Raw genomic sequence first — 19,970 nt, forward strand, 5'->3', positions numbered from 1 at the left:
TCAGTATCCAAACAAAGCACAATAAAAATCACAAGTGAAAGCTTTACAATGCTTGGACTCAAACATTAAATAGAGTTTAATGGATAGTGCAGAAATAAGTCTGTAGTAACAATAGCAAAGAGCCTGATCACAGCCAGCTGGCTAATAAATAGAACATAAAAGGCTTTAATTTGAAGGTTTTAACTGAAGAGAGAGAGTGGGGGTTTTTTTTCAGAGTAAGCCAAACCTGAGTAATTCTTCAAATGAATGCTGAAGATGAATATGGGGACAACAGCTTTTGAAAAAATGTGTCTTTGAGGGCATTTTCCTCGATTCCACAGCACATTTAAACAATACAAACCTCAGAAAATCAGCTTCTGTTTTGCTTTCATCAGTATACTGACATGTTACTGCAGGATATTATTGAGTAGTTGTGCAGGACTAATGATGTCAATTCTCTTCTACAACATGTTATTTTATCTGTTTAGTAAGTTCTATCACATTCACAGACAGATACAAAGCTTGAGCTAAACTTGCAGTAAATTAGAAATGTTTTATTAATCAATTAACTCACCTGGACATCCTGAACAATACCTAATTCCATTAAAGAAAACCAAATTTTTCATGTAACAAGGACAAGTCTAAAAACCTGGCTGAAAGGTATCAGCAGAGATGAAGCAACTGATAAGAGAAAATGATTCCACAAAGAATTATTAGAATTTATAGCTCCTAAAAAAAGTTTTAAGTACAATAAATAGATCCCTGACAGAAGGTAAAAATAAAAAAGACAGCAACAGTTAAAGTAAAATAGAGCTGCCACAGATCCCTGTTTCCAACAGAATAAATAACTGGCTTTCATCTCACCTTTACTATCTTATTGCCAGCGCCACAGTTAACACATCTTATTTTAGAAGGAGAGCATTTGTATGAAGACTGGCATGAAAACAGAGAAACAAATTCAAATGATTTTATTTACCTGCAAGTCAGACCAGACCGACCTAAACAACATAAACAACTTCATGGGAAACTAACAGAGATCCATGGGTAAAAAATACATACAGAAATTCAGATATATAGGATAATCCATACAGAATAATCAAATTCACCATATACTCAAACCCTTCTGTCACTGCAAGAATGCTTCATCGAATTAATTTTTAGCATTTTGTTTAATCTAGTTTTACATGTCTTGTTACCTTAATTAATTTTTCTGGTAATCCTGATCATGTCTTCTTTTAGTTTTATCTGAATATTCTTGTTTATTCATATCCACATATATTACTCAGTAATATTTCTTGCACAATGCCTGCACCCTTAAAAATACTTCTGGCAATTGCTGATTCTTTTTACTTAATAGTTCAACCAGTTTTAACAAATCCTAATTCTTCAGGTGGGAACTGGTAAGTGGGAAAAAGGTTGCTCATAACAGAAAAGTTTGCCAGTGTGGACACAAAAGGTGTAACCAACTGAAAGACAAAATCCCTTAAGTCAATAAATGTAACCACCAGCAACAAGGAGCTGAAACAAGATCTAGGAGTCCATTCCAGTCCTACACATTTATATAAATTGTGGAACAAAAAGACAACGATATGTACTTGTCTTTAAATCTATCAGAAATAAATGTATGGCTAGAAAGTATGGCTGCTTCTGAATGACCAGCAGTATTTTGAAAAGAAATCCAGACTAAGCCTAAAACTAGTCAAGTGTTCAATAAAAATACAAAAAACTCAGTGCTTTTTAATGGCACTTTTCATTCAATAAATGAACATGGCTACAGCAATGTGTCCCCGAGCTATTTTATGTCCCTCAAAAGCAAATTCTGTTATTCAGACACCTGCCTGACTCATTCTGGCTAATGCAGCTACATTGCATTTGATTCCAAAAGCTGGCTGATGTCCCCTAAGTGCTTCTTCTTCAAGGTATATCCCAGAAAATAAAAATCTCTGAACTGCATTACTTCCTATTAGTTTATTGTGTGTACTATAGAGTCAAAGCAAGTCTGTAACTTCAGTTTAACTGGACCTTTGGTCATTCATAGATCCTGTTCTCCCTGACGGGGAATTATGTAAAAGGGTCATTATCCAGAAAAAGACACATGATCAGATCTGCTAGCATGCCTGTTCACACAATAGCTCCTAAACCTGTTTTAGTGAAAATGATCTGGGTTAGAAAAAGGTCCTTGAAGTATTTAAAATATTTTCCATAGTTATGATCAGTTAGGGAACACTTAATCTCTCTTCCTCCCATGGTATAGCAAAGTGTGCATGCAAAACTCAAAGAGATGCTATAAAGAACTGAGAGCTTAAATCTGTTCAAATCACATCACGTTGTCACAGTGAACTAAAACCAAGTAATTTGTCCCAATTCATTAAAAAGAATCACACTGCCAAACGTGACCTTTTGGTGGTTACTGCCATTCATGCTGACTGTGTAAATTAAATTAAGTAACTATTCCAAGTACAACTAGATAGTTTTCTTCCTTATTTATCCAAGTATATTGTATCTTAGTAGTAGACAAAAATGATGAAAGCTCTACTCCTCAAGAACATGAAACAATTATTAGCTAAACCTGGTGAACGAGCATAGGTAACAACCCGGAATCTTGAATTTTAATGACTGCATGAAATCACCATATTTCAAGACTCAGGATTAATAAATACCACTAACTTTTCTATCACAGTTGTACTAATGCTGTATAAGAACCAAAATTGCTGTAATTAACTCTTCAGTACTAATAGCCTGTCCAGTGTTGTGTAAAACATCAAAGTTAACACAATACCTGCGGGAAGCATGTGAGAGGAATGGGAAAAAGAGGACAAGAAAATGACAGGGTAATAATGTCTCTTCACAGAATCAGCTTTCATTTAGGAATCAAAATCTCCTCTTGACATTGTGAAAAAAGCCTCTGTAATGTTTGGCAGAAGGCAACACCACACAGCTTGTGTCTTCATCTGCACAGATTTCAGTATCTGTATTAATTTTAAGAGATGCAGAAGCAAAAGAGGCAAAAATGCTTAAAATTAAATAGGCTGGACTCTTCCTGCAAGTGATAAGCATGGTTGCAATGATTTTAGTTTTTCTCAAAGAGAAGTTCAACTTTTGAAAATTTGTGAATTTTTATTCTGAGTGTTAAAAAGATGCACAAACCAGGAGAATGTAGAAAAAAACTGTGTTATCACGCAGATGTACAATTTTTGCTGTAAGCACTAATCACTGTACAGTTACTTCATTCTTAGAGCGTCTGGCTTTCAGAAAGTCTGCAGAACGTTTTACATTCCTCCTGCTATACTTAAAATTTAGTTTCAAACTCTTGAAAGAACCACCAGTACTTCTCTCTTACAAAACACTACAGCTCTTTTGATGCTCTCTGATGTGTACCTCACTGTAATCCATCTTTGTGCTCTATGTACAGGACAGGACTGTTCTTCATTTTGGGGGTTCTGTTTGCCCCAGCAGCTCCTGCAGCACAGCTGCAACTCCAGCTCAGCCTTCTCACAATCCAAGGACTACGCTGCTGATGGCTCAGAAAGCACGGAAGCAAGCCATGGTGTGGCATGCATAGTCACCACATTGCAGAGAACCTGATTCATTTTAATTCAGTAAAAATAACCATTCTTTCTCCCTGGAATGTCTAGCATCGCAGATCCCACTCTCCACATCTAGCAAACAGAATCTTCTGTTGATGAGGAGTGAGAGCATTATCAGATGCAATGGCATTAAAAATGTAGTGTATCAAGATAAGCTACAAAATAACCCCTTTGGGAACTGCAAGTTCTGTACTTAATACAGTCTAGATTCTCGTCCTCCCCGGCAAAACCAGGCTTTGGTAGAGATTGACTGTCCCATAGACTTTGCCTTACACAAAAGCAGTTAGGAGTAAACTACTGTGGTCCACAACTATCAGTTGGGGTCATTCTCCTCTTTACATACTTGCAGGGAAGAAGTACTAGTATATTTAGGTAACGTGAGTAGCCTTTACTACACGCCACTGGGTGAATGAGAGGGAATGTGCATATGATGAGTAAGTAACAATTCTGACCTATTAAAGAGGGTATTAAATTTCTATTTGAGAAGCCTTTCAGTAAAGTGTTATGCAAAAACTCCTCCAATAACCACAGCTGTGTTCTATACAATTCTTTTGGGAAGGAAAATATATTTCCCTGAGCAAGAAATCTTCATGTTTAAAGACACTAAGTGCTATAAGGTCAGAGATTGCCTGCTCTGTATCTACTATTCTACTCCTATGGCTTTTTTGAATTCAGAATTTTGTGGCTCTAAGATGTCATAATACACCCTACTTTTATCAAAGTTTTCTCGGATGTAAAGCAAATCTTCTATAGAATACACATCTTCCTTTCCTGTCCAAACAGTGAGGCTGTATCTATATCCAAAAAAAGGAAAAAAACAAAAAAAAGAGAAAAAAAAGAGTATGTTATTATCTTAAGAAAGCATGTAAGGCAGAAAGACACTGCACTAATAAGCTCCTAAAAATATTTAGGACTGTGGTATCTTAATTCTAGGAATGTAGTTACATACCAAAAACTTAACCTCCTTTACATTTCAAAGTTAAGCAACCACAATTTATGCACTTTCAGAATTAACAGTTCTGTATGTCCCTGCCCTCCTCACCCCTCTACACCCATGTAAGAAGTCATCACTCTCTACCCTGCATTTGTGCTACAACCGACAGCACTGAGAGTCTCTCCAATCTTCTTATTACCACAGTGACTTCAAGTTACTGGGAAAAGCACTTGCTGGATCAAAACACTACCCCCAGATACAGACATGATCAAACACATCCTAGGCTGCACTCAGGGCACTCGTAATGCTTGGTACAGACAGACTAGCTGAAGAATACAACTGATAGTCTTGAAATAAACCTCTAGTTGACACACACAAAATAAAATTTGCAGAGGTCTCTATTCCCCTGACACTTTTCTTTTTCCTCATTACAGAGGTTAAGTCACACAATTTGGCTCCAGTCAAACTTCAAGTTTTTGCTCCTAAAGCTAAACTTGCTAGAACTTCCCGAGGAGGACTGCAAAATTTTAAGATGGACAATCCTACACCACCCAGAACAATTTATCCGTAGCCTGGTCCTTCTATGAACTGTTCTGCCAAACCTAGCAAGGAATAAAATAAAAAATCTTAAGCAGACATCCAGCAAAGACATTTACCAGGCTGAGCATTTAAAGTCTGACAAAGTAATAAACAGTTACAAGCAGAGTATTACAACAGAAAATAATGAGGCAACCTCAGTTATAGGTAATTTTCATACTCTCTGTTTTGTCACGTATGTGATGTGCAGCAATGCCATCTGATAACTGAATGTATCTTCTGTACTTTATCACATTTTTCTCATTAATTGCACAGACTTCATTATAACTCTTAAAAAAACCTGAAGAACTTTGAAGCATCAATTGAAGTTAAAAGCATTACCTTCCACAATCTCCACATGACAAACACTTAGTTCTTCCCTTTTGTTTATTAAAACTATACTAATCTAAAATACAGGTAAATCAGAGTTTAGTTGTACATCAGCAAAATTGGCTCAGGAATTTCTGTCTTCTAACCAAGCCACTAAGGAAAATCAGGATTTTTATGATGAGGTAAAGGAAAAAATCCTAGTATTTAAGTGGGAATAATGCTTGTATCCAATGAGGACTTATTTGAGAATGGCACAATTCACAATGTCTTAACACAACAATGTTTTGAAATTAATTTCCCAGTTACAAATGTTTAATTCTCATTTCTCTCTCTGTATTTCAAGTACTTAAGCAAAATCAGCTTCGTAGAACATTCATTAACTTTCAATCTAAAAATCACCTTTAATGTTTTTACGTCGCATTATTACAGAAAATATAAATACTGAATCCAATAAAAAGTATCTATAAAATGTAAATATTTAAATTTAATTAATTCCAAATTGCAACATCCAACTACTTGGTCTATTTAACTACATTCTTCTTGTGAAATGTTTATAGTGCAACTGCATTACAAACCTACATAAGATTCACTACATATATTAAGTAATTTTAAAAGAGGCTTTTGGAATTTTATTATTTCAAAGAAATGAATAGTGACCACTTCTGTATGACAACACAATGTAAGAACTGAAGGAATTAATCTAGAAGAAAAAATATTTTCAATGTAAGGAATAAGTATGTATACATAACTGTGCTATACTTAATATAAACAAGTATGTGTCTTTGTAATAAAGACAGCTAAAAATACAGGCCCTCAAACTTACCTATCTGACTGCTGCATTAACCAGCAGAGCTCAGATATTGACTGTCGTACTAATGCTGCTCTTACAGGGAAAGTTACACGCTGGGGAAGTGCACTGCATATCTGAGCCATTTCTTTCACCATCATCCAATCATATCCTACAATAAAGACCATTTGATTAAAAAGAATTCTTCACAAATACAACCTCTATAAAGACACAATAAATTCTAGAACAGCTAGGTTGCAAAGTAATACAAGAGCAAACATGGGTTTTGTGAAAATAACTCTAAAATGAAATCATTATAAACAAAAAAAGTCATTGTCCCAGAGTAGAAAAGCAATACCAATACAGAAAAATAAACTTATGTTGAAAATATTTATTTCTATTAATTGCAGTGTTATTTTACATAAAGCTATAGAATGTGGTATTTTCTAATGCCCAGGAAATTGTATCTTTGCTCTCGCTCTAAAAACCAGTGTTGCCATTGACTTCAACATGGACTAGTTTTAAATTGACAGTGACCCTTAAAAACCAGAAACATTTTGAAAAATTTAGAAAAAACCTGAATGAATGCAGGAAAAGACTTTAAATTATAAAGAATGAAGCGTGTAAAATTTTGTACTTAAAAAATGCTAAACTCAAGCAAACTAAAATGCTTCACATGCCTGCTGTTGAGATTTCTACAAGCACTGGAGCTAGTTTAAATGGTATTTAATATTCTCTTATTTCTACAGGCTATGAAAATCTTAACCTCAATAACAGTTAATATTTTTTTCTCAAGTACTCATATGCAATGTGGTGACTGAAAAGATTTAAAAGCACCAAATCCTAAAAAAACAGATTTTGTTGGGCAAACAGCAACTTGTCGTTGAAATCAGTCAAATAAGCTGCTTTTCTCATGTCTTACACACGCTTAATTAGCATCACCATAAACTGAAATTTAGAATGGAGATAAAAGTTACAGTTATTAAAAAAGATTACTCAGTACAGTACATCCAGTACATTCTTTCCAGCAACTTCTTACCGCACTGAAAATACTTTGGACAAAGTCCTATACAGTTTAATAAAATTGCTGTGTAACATACAGCAAAATCCTCATAACACAATATTAAATCTTGCTGATGAACAATGAGCTATTTGAAAAGGTGTGTAAATTTGCCCTTGTAGTCACAGACGGTATTGGTGAGGACTACACTACTGCACACAAATGTATGTGCATGGGAGTAAAACACCCTAAGAAAGCAGCTATGAGAATTATGGGAGGAAGCCTGTAAAAAGCACCCTAGGATAAAGGTTACATGTTCAGCATCTAAATTGAACTTAGGGATTAACCATAAGAAACTTCAATTAGACTGTAAACCTGAGATTTAAAAAAGTTACTAACAGCAATGAATTGGAAAATTTACTGCAAAAATTCAATTATTCAACAGAAATGAAATGTTAAAAACAATGTTGGCCTACAATTTGATTTCAGTTATCTACTGCAAAAGCACAATGATAGGGTTTTAAATTTCCAGCTAATCTATTTTTCTTCAGGAAACATGCCAGAATTCCAGTTATCCAACCAATCCTCCTCCTAGGATTCAGGGAGCAGACTACCTGGAACAGGGCATAAGCAATTTGTCCCCAGAAATTCCTCAATATGTGCGAATGAGGAACAAAAATACTGTTTAACAACAACAATACCAGGATTTTTATACAGTTCTGCTGCAACTCAAATATTGAACTAATTGCTATAAAACACTGGAATATACACCAATAAACAAAATAATTCTTCTCACATTCACTATTAGTGTATATGCAGTGTAAGCATTAAATTTTCCATCTTTACCTTTATTGTGTTTGTCAGGGTGCCAGCCAGTTGTCCATCCCAGCGATAAGGTTACATCTGGGAAAAATGAAGTGACAGTGTCGAGGAACCCTTCTGCATCCACTACAGAATTCCTTCCGTTAGGTCCCGGTAGGATGTCTGCATTGATCCACACAGGTCGCCTCAAATGCTGCTTCACATGCTCAAGAAGCTGCAGGGAAGGCTGTACGGCTTCTAGGCTGTACACATGGGTGAGACGAGACACCTCTGACTGAAGACAGGAAATGTGCAGTACATATCTAGATGGGTACGTTAATGAAACTCTCTGTGAGCCAGAGCAAATGCTGAGGGCATTTTCTGCCATAAGATGACTATTACTGCTGGTGTAAAGCAGCGTAAGCCTCTGGTCTCCCTGCTGCCCAATATGATCTACTTCATGGTGCTTATCTCATGGCTCTTCCAACTCCTGACCTGTTAAGACTTGGATGTTTTTTTGAACTCTTAGGAAGGATTTTAATTAAGTAAGCCACCGCAGGCTCTAACACTTCCGCAGTGGTTGTTCCCACAGATCAAAAGTGTGGCATAGTAGTGGCAGCATGAAGAATTCTGCCCATCAGATGTTCATCCTACAGCTAGTTATTAAGTATGAGATGTAGTCGCTTGAGCAACCAGTGTAGCACCACTTCTAAGCATTTAACAAAATATTTTAAGTCACATATTCTCACCGTTCTCTCAAATCAAAAGAAAAAGCATAACTAGACAGCAAACAATAGCCTTTCTCTATCCTACCAAAACTTTCAAAATAGCAGTACGGTGGAAGGAAAGGAAACATGCGAGTAATGGGGAAAAGGAATGAATGCCAAGGAAATACATATTTTTTCTTTCACAGCAAATTAATCAATATTCTATGTAACATTCAGGAATTTAGAATCATTATGGTCAGAGCTGTGGTTTCCTTACTAATAGTAAGGACCTGTGTTTTCTCCTGTGAGTTGTAAAAAGCTCTGAATAAGCCACCTTCTAGGTTTTCCGCAAAATCTTGCCATGACCTGATACAGAACCGAGCTAATAGAAAATTCTTCATGTTGTGTGGGAAAGAAGCAATATGCCACAATGTTGTTCTGCAGGGTTAGTTTCCCGGTTCAACATCCTAAACTGGTCCCTCTGGGTGCCACTGGAGCACCAGGAAAAGGAAGGGCACCATGAAGAGCAAGGAGAGGATCACAACTGCTCCAGCTTACATGGATATAAGCCACAGGCTACACACTCCAGGTGCTTGTTTGAACAACAGAGATGATGGTTAACTGCTACCACGTCTTCCCAATTCCAAGGCCATTGTATCTCCAGCCTCTTACACCAGTGCTGATGCTTGCCTCCGCAGCAGTGAGTTCGGAGACATAAAGTGGTAAACAACTATTCTCATTGTTTTGCAGGGATGGTTCTGTACCAACTTATTCCCTAACCTGGGTCATGATGAGGTCAGATGAATCATGTCAAGATCTGCAGCCAAAAATGGGAACGGCAGCCAGCTGTTACAGGAGGCGAGCTCTAAAGCTAAAAATTGTCCCCTCAACTGCCTGTGTTGTTTCCTGTGAAAAGACATTTTGTACATTTTAACTTTTGTATTGCTGAGAGAACTGCAGAGCAGCAGGAATTCCACTCAATGCTTTCAGTCGTTATTAGCTAAAGTCTTAGGGAAAAGCTAGTAATGGCTTGGGTTAACATTATTGGCTCAAGTATTTCTCCCATTGTCTGAGGCTGGAGCAGGTCACATTTTTCCATATATAGAGGATGTCAAAGCCAGTACAAAGCCTTCCTACGACACAGTACAAAATAATGTAAAAAGAAAAAAGCCCAAAGCAGAATCTCTTGAAATAAATAAAAAAAGCCCCCAGACAGCACTGTTTTTATTGCAAAGCATCTGGAAAATTCTAATGTATTGCTGGCTCCCTTTGGAATGACTTTGGCATTTTTGATGCAGGACCCTCAAGTCCTTTTGCAGAACATATTCATTCCCGTAGATAAAGCCAGCAGGAAACGTGCTTATGTGGTCAATCAAACTGACAGATTAGAAATATACAAAATATTTCCTATAAATGCTGTTGAAATAATCTTCAAAACTTCAGCAATGGTATCCAAAGAAACATTATCCAAAAGAACACCAAATTCTGTTATCACTCATTTGACTGTATCTGTACTGTGTGCTTGTATTTTTTAAATGCTTTTATACAATTAGACTTTTATAATGCAACATAATTTTAAAAGCTTTTCTAAATCACTGCACTTGGCTGAAAATTCCCTGTGGAAAAATAAGAGGTAGATGTTTTAAAATTAATTTAACCAGTAATTAAAATGAAAAAAAACCCCAAACCCCAACAACTAAACCCAAACAAACACCTACTTCTCTTGTCCTTTCCCTTCTCTGTCCAGGCAGACAGACTCTGTAACAATAAAAGCATTTAGCCTGCTCACATCTTTTGTATTTTTATGAACTTTCACATGAAAACTGTGATTGCATTACACAGAACAACAGGTACGAACCACATTTTAGAACTATTTAGCTGGGGTTTTTTGCATTTCTATAGCATACTTAGACATTAATGAAGCTCTTTTTAATGTGGAGGTGGATTCTCCATCTGCTGCAAAAACAGACATTGTACATGCAAATTCAGACAAAGCTGAAGTTGGGAGTTGCAGAGGTATGTCTGAAAATCACAGCTCATATTTGAATCCCATTTCAAATTTTTCAAGGCAATCTCATGGGGTTTTCAGGTGCATTTTTCATTAAAGACAATGAAAGAACTAATGGTTAAAATTCTAAATGAACCTCTGAAATTTATTAAGTTAGACTGAGCTGAATTCACTTCACTATACATGCACCTCATCACACAAAAAGCAGGACAATTTTCTTGTATTACAAACCATGCTGAAGAAATCTACCACCACCTCGTATGTCGTATGAGATCAGATATTTAAAGGAGTATACCTAATTCTTGAATTGAGACATCCCCCATAGATTGCTAGTACTGGAGCTGATCAGGATAGAGAATTCCTCTTCTTTGGGGGGAAAAATAAAAAGCTCTGGGAAAATAGAGGTATCATGCTGGTATGGGATGATGTTTCTAAATTATTATGAACTTCAGCAGACCTGGGAGTTGGCTTTTCAACTAGCTTTTCAGAAGGTCCTTGAAAAATCTTGACAGTTTTATTCCCCTTCCATGGTAGAGAATGACACCAAGAAAGCTGGGTGACAGCAGGAGAGACCTGTGTGCTGCCAGGCAGAGAGACCCAAGGACTCTGCCCCTTTTGCAGCCTTGGAGCCACTGTCTGATTTCCCCAATGGAAGGTTGTCTTTCCCAATTCCTTTGCACAAGCAGAAAACTGATAGGAGCTTTCCAGACAGGCACTATCATTTCAACAGCAACACAGTAACTAATTCACTGAATATGAAATAATTGTTTTCAGTTCAAAACACTTTTAAAGCTTTTATTCTTGTAATGCATTTAGTAATACTGCTTATATTTCCTCATTTTCTGTTCAGGAAGGAATACACTAAATTGCACAGTAAGAAAAAGTTTGGTCTAACATCGCCAAAAGATAGCTAGCACTACCTGTAGAATTGTTAATTAGTAAGAACACAAACAATGTAAAAATCTTTTTGTCTTGAGATACCTCTTAAAATCCAGCTTGATGCCTTTATTTGTGCTGACAATCTCTTTTAGCCATTCCTGCAATGTGTTGTCACTGTCTGTTTCAGGTGGATGAGCCATGATAGGCTCTCCATTTCCTCCCTTGCCACCACGAAGAAGAACATCTGCTTCTATCATGTGAACGTCACCTGTTGATTTAAAAAACAAATGCTCTAACAGAAGCGAATCCAATTGTTCCAGTATCTGCTTCAGAGTAACAATTACAGGGCAAGTCTTTCTACTTTCCACTGGACTGTCCACACTTACTCCATAAAGATCAACCAGTGTGACCAACAGAGATGCATCGCTTTGGGTATTTTAGTCATTGAACTCTTTAGAAACCTATAAGCATGTGAAAACTGACCTTTGTTGATACATTTGGCCAAGTAACCACATTTTTTTCAGACAAACAGCAAAATGAACATCCAACATGTGAATCCACCCTTGAGAAATTTCAAGTATTTTCCTCTTAAAACAGGGTTCCAGACAGAGCCTTTTAGAAAAAAGGTGACCAGAAGATTTTAACACTGCCAGAGACTGAGTACTCCCCTTGTCTCATTCTCAAAACTGACCAACCTACCTCAGCCAAAACTTTAAAAAAAGTCAGCCAGTCAGAAACATCTGCCAGGAAAAGTAGCTGAAACACAAGACAAGTGAGTGGAAATCTTAGGAATGCTGCAAGCTCTTGAAAACAGCTTTCTATAATGCGAAGCATCTGAGAGTCTGGGCAGTGCTACCAGCTTTACAGAGAATTCAATATTTACAGTTAAACTGAAATAATAAAAAATACAATAATAATTACACAGCCAATAGAAAGCAAATTACATGTAAAATTACATAAGTAAATTACACATTTTCCTAGTATTCACATAAATGAAATTAAAATTTACTGAAATAAACTGCTCACAAATAACCTGAAGTACTTTAATCATTTTGAACAAAATAGGGGAGGAAAGAAGTAATAAAACTGTCCTGTAGAATCCAAGAAATAACACCCAGTGTGTTACAACATTACGCAACTTCAAATCAGCCTAAGACCTAGAAGATCCATCCACACAGGGTGAAAACTACCCAGGAATCCTTAACTGTTTCAGGAAGACAGGACAAGTTTTGCAATATAGCCCCGACAAAGCCTCACAAGCACCCATCCTCACAGGCACTGCAGCTGCTGCTCAGCAGGCACCCGGGGCAAAGCCAGCTCGAAAATTTCCCCATGAGGTTTTGCTCCACCGACTGCTGCCTTTTTAACAGCACTGTTACTCCACGGATGGAGGGATGGATGGACTTCTAATCAGGTCACTTCCATTTTGTCTTCCTGAGCAGCTGCACAAACAGAAGTGTCAGCACAGGGGGAAGGGTGACCCACCATCAGAACAGAGAGGAATGGACAGGGACAACTGGACCACTGCTGCCCAGGCTGGCGTGCCCCTGAGCTGTGGTCTAACCTCAGTATGACATCAGAGAAACCAGTTTTAGCTGCAACAGCTTTTGCGTTCCCCTACACAAACATATAAACTGAACAACACTCCGGAGAAGCTTGAGTGCCTGAAACCAGAAGACTCCTTAACCTTGGCACCGGTGTGCTGGGGGGCGGGGGGCTGAAGGGCTTTATGAATCTGAAGGTCTGACCTGAGACGGGGCCTGCACGCCTGGAAGCGGGCTGTCTTTCCGGCAACCAAGCGAGTTTGTCTAATAGAAGGGCACCACCTCCAAACCCGGCCCTTCGCGATGCCGGACCGGTGCTTCGCGGGGACAGACAGCCGTCCTGGGATGCGCAGGCGCCGGGAGCCTCGCCTGGAAGACAAACCGGGAGCGCCCGACGGGCACGACCAGGCCCCTCTCTCTACCGACCCTCAACCTTAGCGCCGGGGCGGCCGCCCGAAGGCAGGGCCGGCGGCGGCGGCTCACACTTACTGCTGGCGGCCTCCCCGGCCCGGGCCTTGCTGTTGGCGGCGTGGAACCACCTGATGGCGGCCGCGTCTCTCGCTCTGATGCATTGCGCCCTCAGAAAGTGATCCACCGCCTCCTGGCTCCAGGCGCCTGCGGCGGCGCGAAGGGAGACCCCCGCTCAGCCCCGCCGCTCGCCGGGCCGCGCTCCCCGCGGGGCCGGGGCGGGAGGGGGGAAGAGAGGGAGCACGGCCGGCCCGCCGCCGCGCAGCTCTTACCCTGCGCCTCGTCCGCCATCGCCTCGCCGGGGCCCGCCCCGCCGCTGCGGCGGGACGGAGGGGGTGGAGGGTGCGCGCCTCCGCCTGCTGAGGCGGGCGGCTGCCGGGCTGGGCCCCGCGGGGCCGCCGCCGCCGTGCTGGGGCCCGCGGCGGAGCAGCGAGGGGCCGCGCTCGGCGGCGCTGAGGGGGGAGGAGGAGGGTGTCCCCGCAGGAAGCGGAACCGGCGGCGCGCAGCCAGGGCGGCCGCCCCCTCAGGGGCTGCGGCGGGAAAGGGACCCCCAAAAATCTAAGTTGTTTTTTGGTTTTTTTGTTTGTTTGTTTGTTTTAAAAAACCAGAAGTAAACCATTAAGCATTTTAGTTAACTTTCTTTACTGATCATTACTTAGTACAGGACAAGTGGCAAGAGTCAGCCGTTCCTCCGGTTCCCCCTACGCGCAGAGATGGGCAGCGCTGGTTCACCCTCACTGTTCCGAGGAGCAGGGCTACAGCCACCCCAGCCACAGCCCCTCACTGCTGTTCGACCTGCCCCGCTCGCTTCCTCGAGGGTCCTGTTGCAGCTCATCCCCAAGCAAGAACACAACTGGTTCATACCACAAGTGGTGTGATCTTCAGCTCTTCTCCAGAACGGCAGTTTCTCACATTAATTAGCTCAAATGCTGCCTGAGTTTCCTCCAGGGTAAGATCTCGACGCTTGAACACTTCTAGAACCAGTATTTTGAAGCACAGGTGATAGCAAAGCAGATTATGTTAAGTTACAAATTGTTTTTGATACAAAAACATAAGATATCCCCTATTAGCATCAAGAAGGCATCAAAGTTTCAATAGTCTCATAAAATTCTACCAGCATTTTTACTGAAAACAAAACAGATCTTGTATATACTTAGTTTTGGTTCTATTCTTGATAAACAGTTGTGTGACAGTTAACCAAACCGCAATTATGGTTTGCTGAATCTCAGTACAAATCACATGCATCACAAAAAATCATAAATAGATCTTAATGACCCAATATCAAAAATACGTACTATACAAGAACCTCAGTTATACTAAAAGTCAACCTGTTCCTGAAAATTCACACTTAATACATCAATTCTCCCTGAAAGTACAGGTGGCTACTAAGAGGTGGCAAAAGCAGTAGACAGGAAGCAGAAAAAGATTGCAGAATTCTTGTCTGACTTATTGCTAAGTGTAGATTACATCAAGGGTAATCTGTTTTTTTTTATTCATCCTTGAAAGGTCAAATTGTATCAGGACTCCCAAGCACAGAGTAAAGAAAAAAATCAGCAGTATTTATAAAAATAGCATCCTTTTGAGTTTGATAAATCCTTATAAACACAAGAAAGAAATCAGTTACTCTGTAAAAAAACTAATTCAGACCCTATGTTCCCAAAGCACCTGCGTAACATCCTGATATTAAGAACTTCAACAACAAAGTCTTCATAAACATACTTGCAGAATTCTTCCTTGTGCTGACCATAAACAAGTGTCAGACGATGTGCACTTGTATTTTGGACAGACACATTAAGTTTGCAGTCAGCTACAGAAGATCTCGTATTTGAATCTCAAATGGCAAGAAAACAGTTTTGTGCCAGCTTCTACTTCAGTGTTTAGCTCATTGCACACAGAAAGCACATGCTGGAGAGATCAGATCTAACCATAGCAATTTTCAGTAACACATTTATCTGAGGTTAAGAGGCAAGATAGTATGGCTTAAATTTACACTACATATAGTAAATGCTACAACTGTGTAAAGAGGTAACAAAACCTGCCCTCTCCTGCATCTGTATTAAGTGTAAACTTTCAGAACTTTAGGAAACATTACAAACTACAATTCTTTTGTGGTAAAGTAACCAGAGGGGATTTGAGGGTTTTAAAAAACAGTTTAAAAAATCTATTAAAACATAACAGGTTTAAAAACTTTAACATTTTTAGTGTTTGTAGCATTGTAACTTTGGTGTTCAGATCTAGCAAATCAGTATATTGCTTGTAATCAGCCTCATCAAAACAGATGTTCTATAATAAAAAATATTAATTCCATTTTCAATGGTAGACTTGTGGGATCTGACATCCCACCATGAATCACAGGAATCAGAGCATTGTCCAGTTCATTCAGATAGTTCTGTGAAAGAAGGCAACCTCCAGATCCAGCTAAGTACTCAACCTAGAAGGAAAAAATATTCATGTTGTATTAACACTTTTTGTATTAACAAGACAACACAGAAGCATAGTATCTTGGTAAAAGAATATTTCAGCTAGCATGAAATGACAAAATAACATTCAAACACTGGCAACTGGATGGGTTTTGAAGTCAATCATGATATTAAGCTTGCCATTGAGAAGCATGCAACAGTCCCCCTGGGTTTACAGGGCCACCCATCCTCTTCCTCTGTTTCAGTCCCATGTCCAAGAGTGATCTGACTATATATGGTAGTAACACAGTTACTGTTAGGTTAATTTCAAAATATACTACTGGAAACTGGATTTTCAGGACTGTATTTTCAGCTTCTCTCAAAAAGGTAAGGAAGTATAACACAGAACACCTTCAGAGGCAAGGAACTAAACTGTTTGATAGCTTTGTCATCTTTTGCGGGGCATCACATGCTAGATAGTCTTGCCTTCCCACTCTTCCATCCTCAGCTGGGCAGACCTGTCCTTCTCTGCTGTACAGACTTTGGTGCAAATATCCCTTACTGAACTACATTAGGGAGCAAAACCAGTGCAAAACTACATACTTCAAGAAAAGTATCAGAAAATTAGCTCTACAGTTCTCTAAACTGACTCACCTTGGAGGCAGATGAGTGCCAGAGAGAGTTAGAGCTAGGGAAGGACTGACAGCTTACTGCAAGCAGCTATTAGGGAACTGGGCAGAATAAGGAAACAGGACTATTCCTTTCAAGAAAAACTAGTCATTAAGACAGCTTCCTCATGAAATTTCATCCTCAGACTGGATCTGGGGTAGGGCAAAAAACTAAAAACGTTCAGAAAGAGATCCAAGGTCTTTACAAGAACGAGGTTTCAGTTGAAATGGAGTGTCTGCAATAAAAGCTGAAAGATTACCATATCTGAGTCAATAGAAACTCTTAGGCCTATCTTATTCATCCCATTATTTTTCAAGGTTTTAAGGTGTGGACAAAGAGCAGTACTGCAGGCAATAGCAATCTCTTTAGCAAACTGGTGAGGAACAGGACTGGATAGTTCATGGTCCTTCAGAAAATAGTATACCTGAAATTACAAAAAGGATAAGTACAGTCAGCAGCCTGGTTATATTACAAAGTAGGGAAAAGAGTAAGTCAGTTACATATAAATGCAGAACAGAGCAAGCTATAATGCTTGTTTGCAGGCGAAGTATTCTAATGTTTTGTCTATTCAATCAAAATACGTAAGTGACTGGGAATATCTGAATTATCTATTTATAGATTTATCAATGCTAACAGACTTTTTCAGAGAATAAAACCAGAAACGTATGTAGACTTACCTAAGAGCTATGGAGAACATTCTGTCTATCAATAGGGCTACACATCAAATAAGTTAGTTTCTTTACTAGTATCATTTAGTATGATCACTTTACCACTTAACTATTCTAAAACACAGCAAAAAGGCTCAAGAACAATGTAATTTACTAACTTCGGTACACTTCATAACTTTTGCCTCTCTTTCGAAGTCTCTGCCTTGTAGTACTTTTTCACTCTGAGTTCCTTCCATTGATTTTCCATCAACTGGGCTTAAAATTCTATGGATGATAATAGTATAGTTAATAATTAAAACAACATTTAATGATTTAGATTGAATAAACTTGTATGAAATAATGTTTAGCCATCCTTAAAGTCTATTTAAACAGGTTTACAACAAAATGTAATACAGGACTTGCATTGTGAAAATACAGATGTTACAAAAAGAAATATCCTAAATAAGGAACAGACAACACTTAATAAAAACCTGATCTTACAGGTTTAAGAAGCTATAAACCATCTCAGGTAAACCACTGTTTGTTCTAATTGGTCAGAGAAGCCACAGGAAAAGGCATACCAAGTCAAACCCATGGCCTGAGAAACAACTTAAGATGAGACAAAGTTTGAGTTGGTGATGTATAATTAAAATTTGAAGCTACATAAACAAGAATTCAAATCACATCCAATAAATATGTCCTGCATCTCATTCTGCTTTGCTGAATGCTGGCATTCCTGCAGGGAATGGCCAAGGGCAGTACTATGTACTTCCAAGCCCACCCGAACAAGGGAGCTTAAAGTGGTTAATTGCATCCTCCCACAAACTGATTACTGATTTGATAGAGGACTTTCGAATGAACTGAGGGTTCACACACTTTTCCTGTCAACTTCCTGAACAGAAAAAACAGTATTAAATTTTGGTGAACTACAAGCAAAATTGTTCTGTTAGTGACATCTAGAGGACTGCAGGCAGTTTACCATTCTATCCCATTTCAAATTTTAGTATCAAGTACTTTCTTTCAATAAAAATACCTTAGATTAATTTCAAGAAATTAAAGATGGATATTTGAAAACTGTGAACAAGAACTCTAAGATATTTTGCTTTGGTAATACATTTACCCTTTGTTTGTTTTTTCTTCATTTTCTACCCAGCAGATATCTACATATTCTTTTATGTCTCCTGTATCCGTTTTGCCACAAGTTATTTTAAAGTCCTTCTTGTCTCTTAACGCCTGTCGTAGGCTTTCCATAGTTTCTGGTGTTATTTGTACCATTAGTCCATCTAGAAGAAAACCAGTTAAAATTCCAACTTATCTACAGAAAGAGTAGCACAGCTTTTTAGTAGAATCTTGGCTTAAATTCTAGTGGGACCAACCCTCTCCTACAGCTCATTAATAAATGCACATCAAACTGACTCCGTCCCCCAACTACAGCATTAAATGTTACATGAAAGAGGAAGTAATGAAAAGCTTTCTTGTCAACAGAACTAAGACTAAAAGATCAATCTTAGACTAATCTTAAAATTTTTTTGCATTTATGTGTCTATATATGTATTCATCAATACAGCAATGAAAATAGTTTGATACAGGCAGCCGTAAAGGACAGATTTGTGTTGAATAAAGCAAAAACTTAGTATTACTATTTTAGAACAACTAGGTGAACTAGCATGTGTTTTTTTATACAGCACTTCTTTGCAGTAGGTTTTCTACAAAGTTAAAAAAACCTGAAGTTTAGCTTAATGAGAAATAAAGATCTTGCCTTTTTTTTTTTTAAAGTTGTCTTAAGAAGAAATCACATAGGAAAATTCTTACCTTCAACTATACTGGATTTAGCTAAAAATCCTGAAGAAGTTTTTAAGGCTCCATTAAACACCACAAAACTTGCACCTGTAACTAGAAAAAGTAGGAATAAAGTGAGTAGTACCACTTCATACCACTCGAGTTTGTCATCACTAACATTTAACTTGAACTCCTTTTTAAAAACGCAGGCAAAAAAGGTACTACTATACTGAAAGAGCTAGTAGAAATCTCTTACTGACAGGATGATACAGAGCATAGCTCTCTAAACAGAGAATAATTTTTTCCAATTGGTCCTTGGCAAAAAAAGATCAGCTTTGTTAAGTTCCTTTTTGAGAGCATACAGTATCCTTTTAAGATACTGGCGGCAAGCCACACAGGCAAGCCAGAAAAGTTCCATATACAAAGAGGAGACATAGCTGAAGAAACAGCGGTGAGAGGTTTTCTTTTTGAGGTTTTTTTTGTCCTTTAATTAAAACAGTAATGCCATTCAACTTTTAAATTTATTTACAGAAGATATTCCTGAAGTTTAGAACATTTTCAGTGGTGCTAGAAGCAACTGAAAGAAAATTACGTAAGTGAATCTCCATTCATAGATTTGTTAGTTACACACAGTGCTTTGCTTAATAAAACACAGAACAACTTTTCAAGCCGGCAGCAGAGATGGTAAGAGTACAGTCCTGTCAATCTGGAGTTCTCCCCCAACTAATGGGACTTGTTAAAAAGCACAACTCATCAGCCCAGATGCACTGATATGCTGCACAGCTGTATTACTTTCAGACCTTAAGAGGTACCTCTGCACTATTCTCTGTACAGGTCGTTGTAGCAGTTTGCTAGGTGTTGTACAGAGGTACTCAC

General features: G+C 38.6%; 2 protein-coding genes across 7 annotated transcripts in view; both read right to left on the reverse strand.

Annotated features, from left to right (window-relative positions):
- Positions 1 to 932: 932 nt before the first annotated feature.
- FAM151B (family with sequence similarity 151 member B) lies at positions 933 to 14,035 on the reverse strand. 5 transcript variants are annotated; one of them, XM_074855210.1, is made up of 7 exons: positions 13,873 to 14,035; positions 13,622 to 13,747; positions 12,288 to 12,344; positions 11,691 to 11,856; positions 8,040 to 8,317; positions 6,230 to 6,365; positions 933 to 4,360 (listed from the first exon to the last, which is right to left on the reverse strand). In XM_074855210.1, the coding sequence occupies exons 4-7, from the start codon at positions 11,843 to 11,845 to the stop codon at positions 4,210 to 4,212; spliced, it is 720 nt and encodes a 239-aa protein (XP_074711311.1). In that variant the 5' UTR covers positions 11,846 to 11,856; positions 12,288 to 12,344; positions 13,622 to 13,747; positions 13,873 to 14,035; the 3' UTR covers positions 933 to 4,209. The 5 variants fall into 5 exon arrangements, with proteins under 5 accessions (XP_074711311.1, XP_074711309.1, XP_074711310.1 ...); XM_074855208.1 differs by lacking the exon at positions 12,288 to 12,344 and adding an exon at positions 13,337 to 13,501 and having other exon boundaries at positions 8,040 to 8,257; XM_074855209.1 differs by lacking the exon at positions 12,288 to 12,344 and having other exon boundaries at positions 8,040 to 8,257.
- Positions 14,036 to 14,225: 190 nt separating this feature from the next.
- The window catches only part of ZFYVE16 (zinc finger FYVE-type containing 16), a 32,285-nt gene continuing 26,540 nt past the window's right edge, over positions 14,226 to 19,970 (reverse strand). For both annotated transcript variants that reach the window (XM_074856577.1, XM_074856578.1), the window contains exons 14-18: positions 19,128 to 19,208; positions 18,436 to 18,598; positions 17,495 to 17,600; positions 16,928 to 17,092; positions 14,226 to 16,031 (exon numbers count right to left, since the gene is read on the reverse strand). In XM_074856577.1, the coding sequence (XP_074712678.1) occupies positions 15,870 to 16,031; positions 16,928 to 17,092; positions 17,495 to 17,600; positions 18,436 to 18,598; positions 19,128 to 19,208 (677 nt within the window). In that variant the 3' untranslated portion in view covers positions 14,226 to 15,869. The remainder of the gene's footprint in view (positions 16,032 to 16,927; positions 17,093 to 17,494; positions 17,601 to 18,435; positions 18,599 to 19,127; positions 19,209 to 19,970) is intronic.

The sequence above is a fragment of the Strix uralensis genome, chromosome Z (assembly GCF_047716275.1).
Source record: "Strix uralensis isolate ZFMK-TIS-50842 chromosome Z, bStrUra1, whole genome shotgun sequence".
Classification (NCBI taxonomy): domain Eukaryota; kingdom Metazoa; phylum Chordata; class Aves; order Strigiformes; family Strigidae; genus Strix; species Strix uralensis.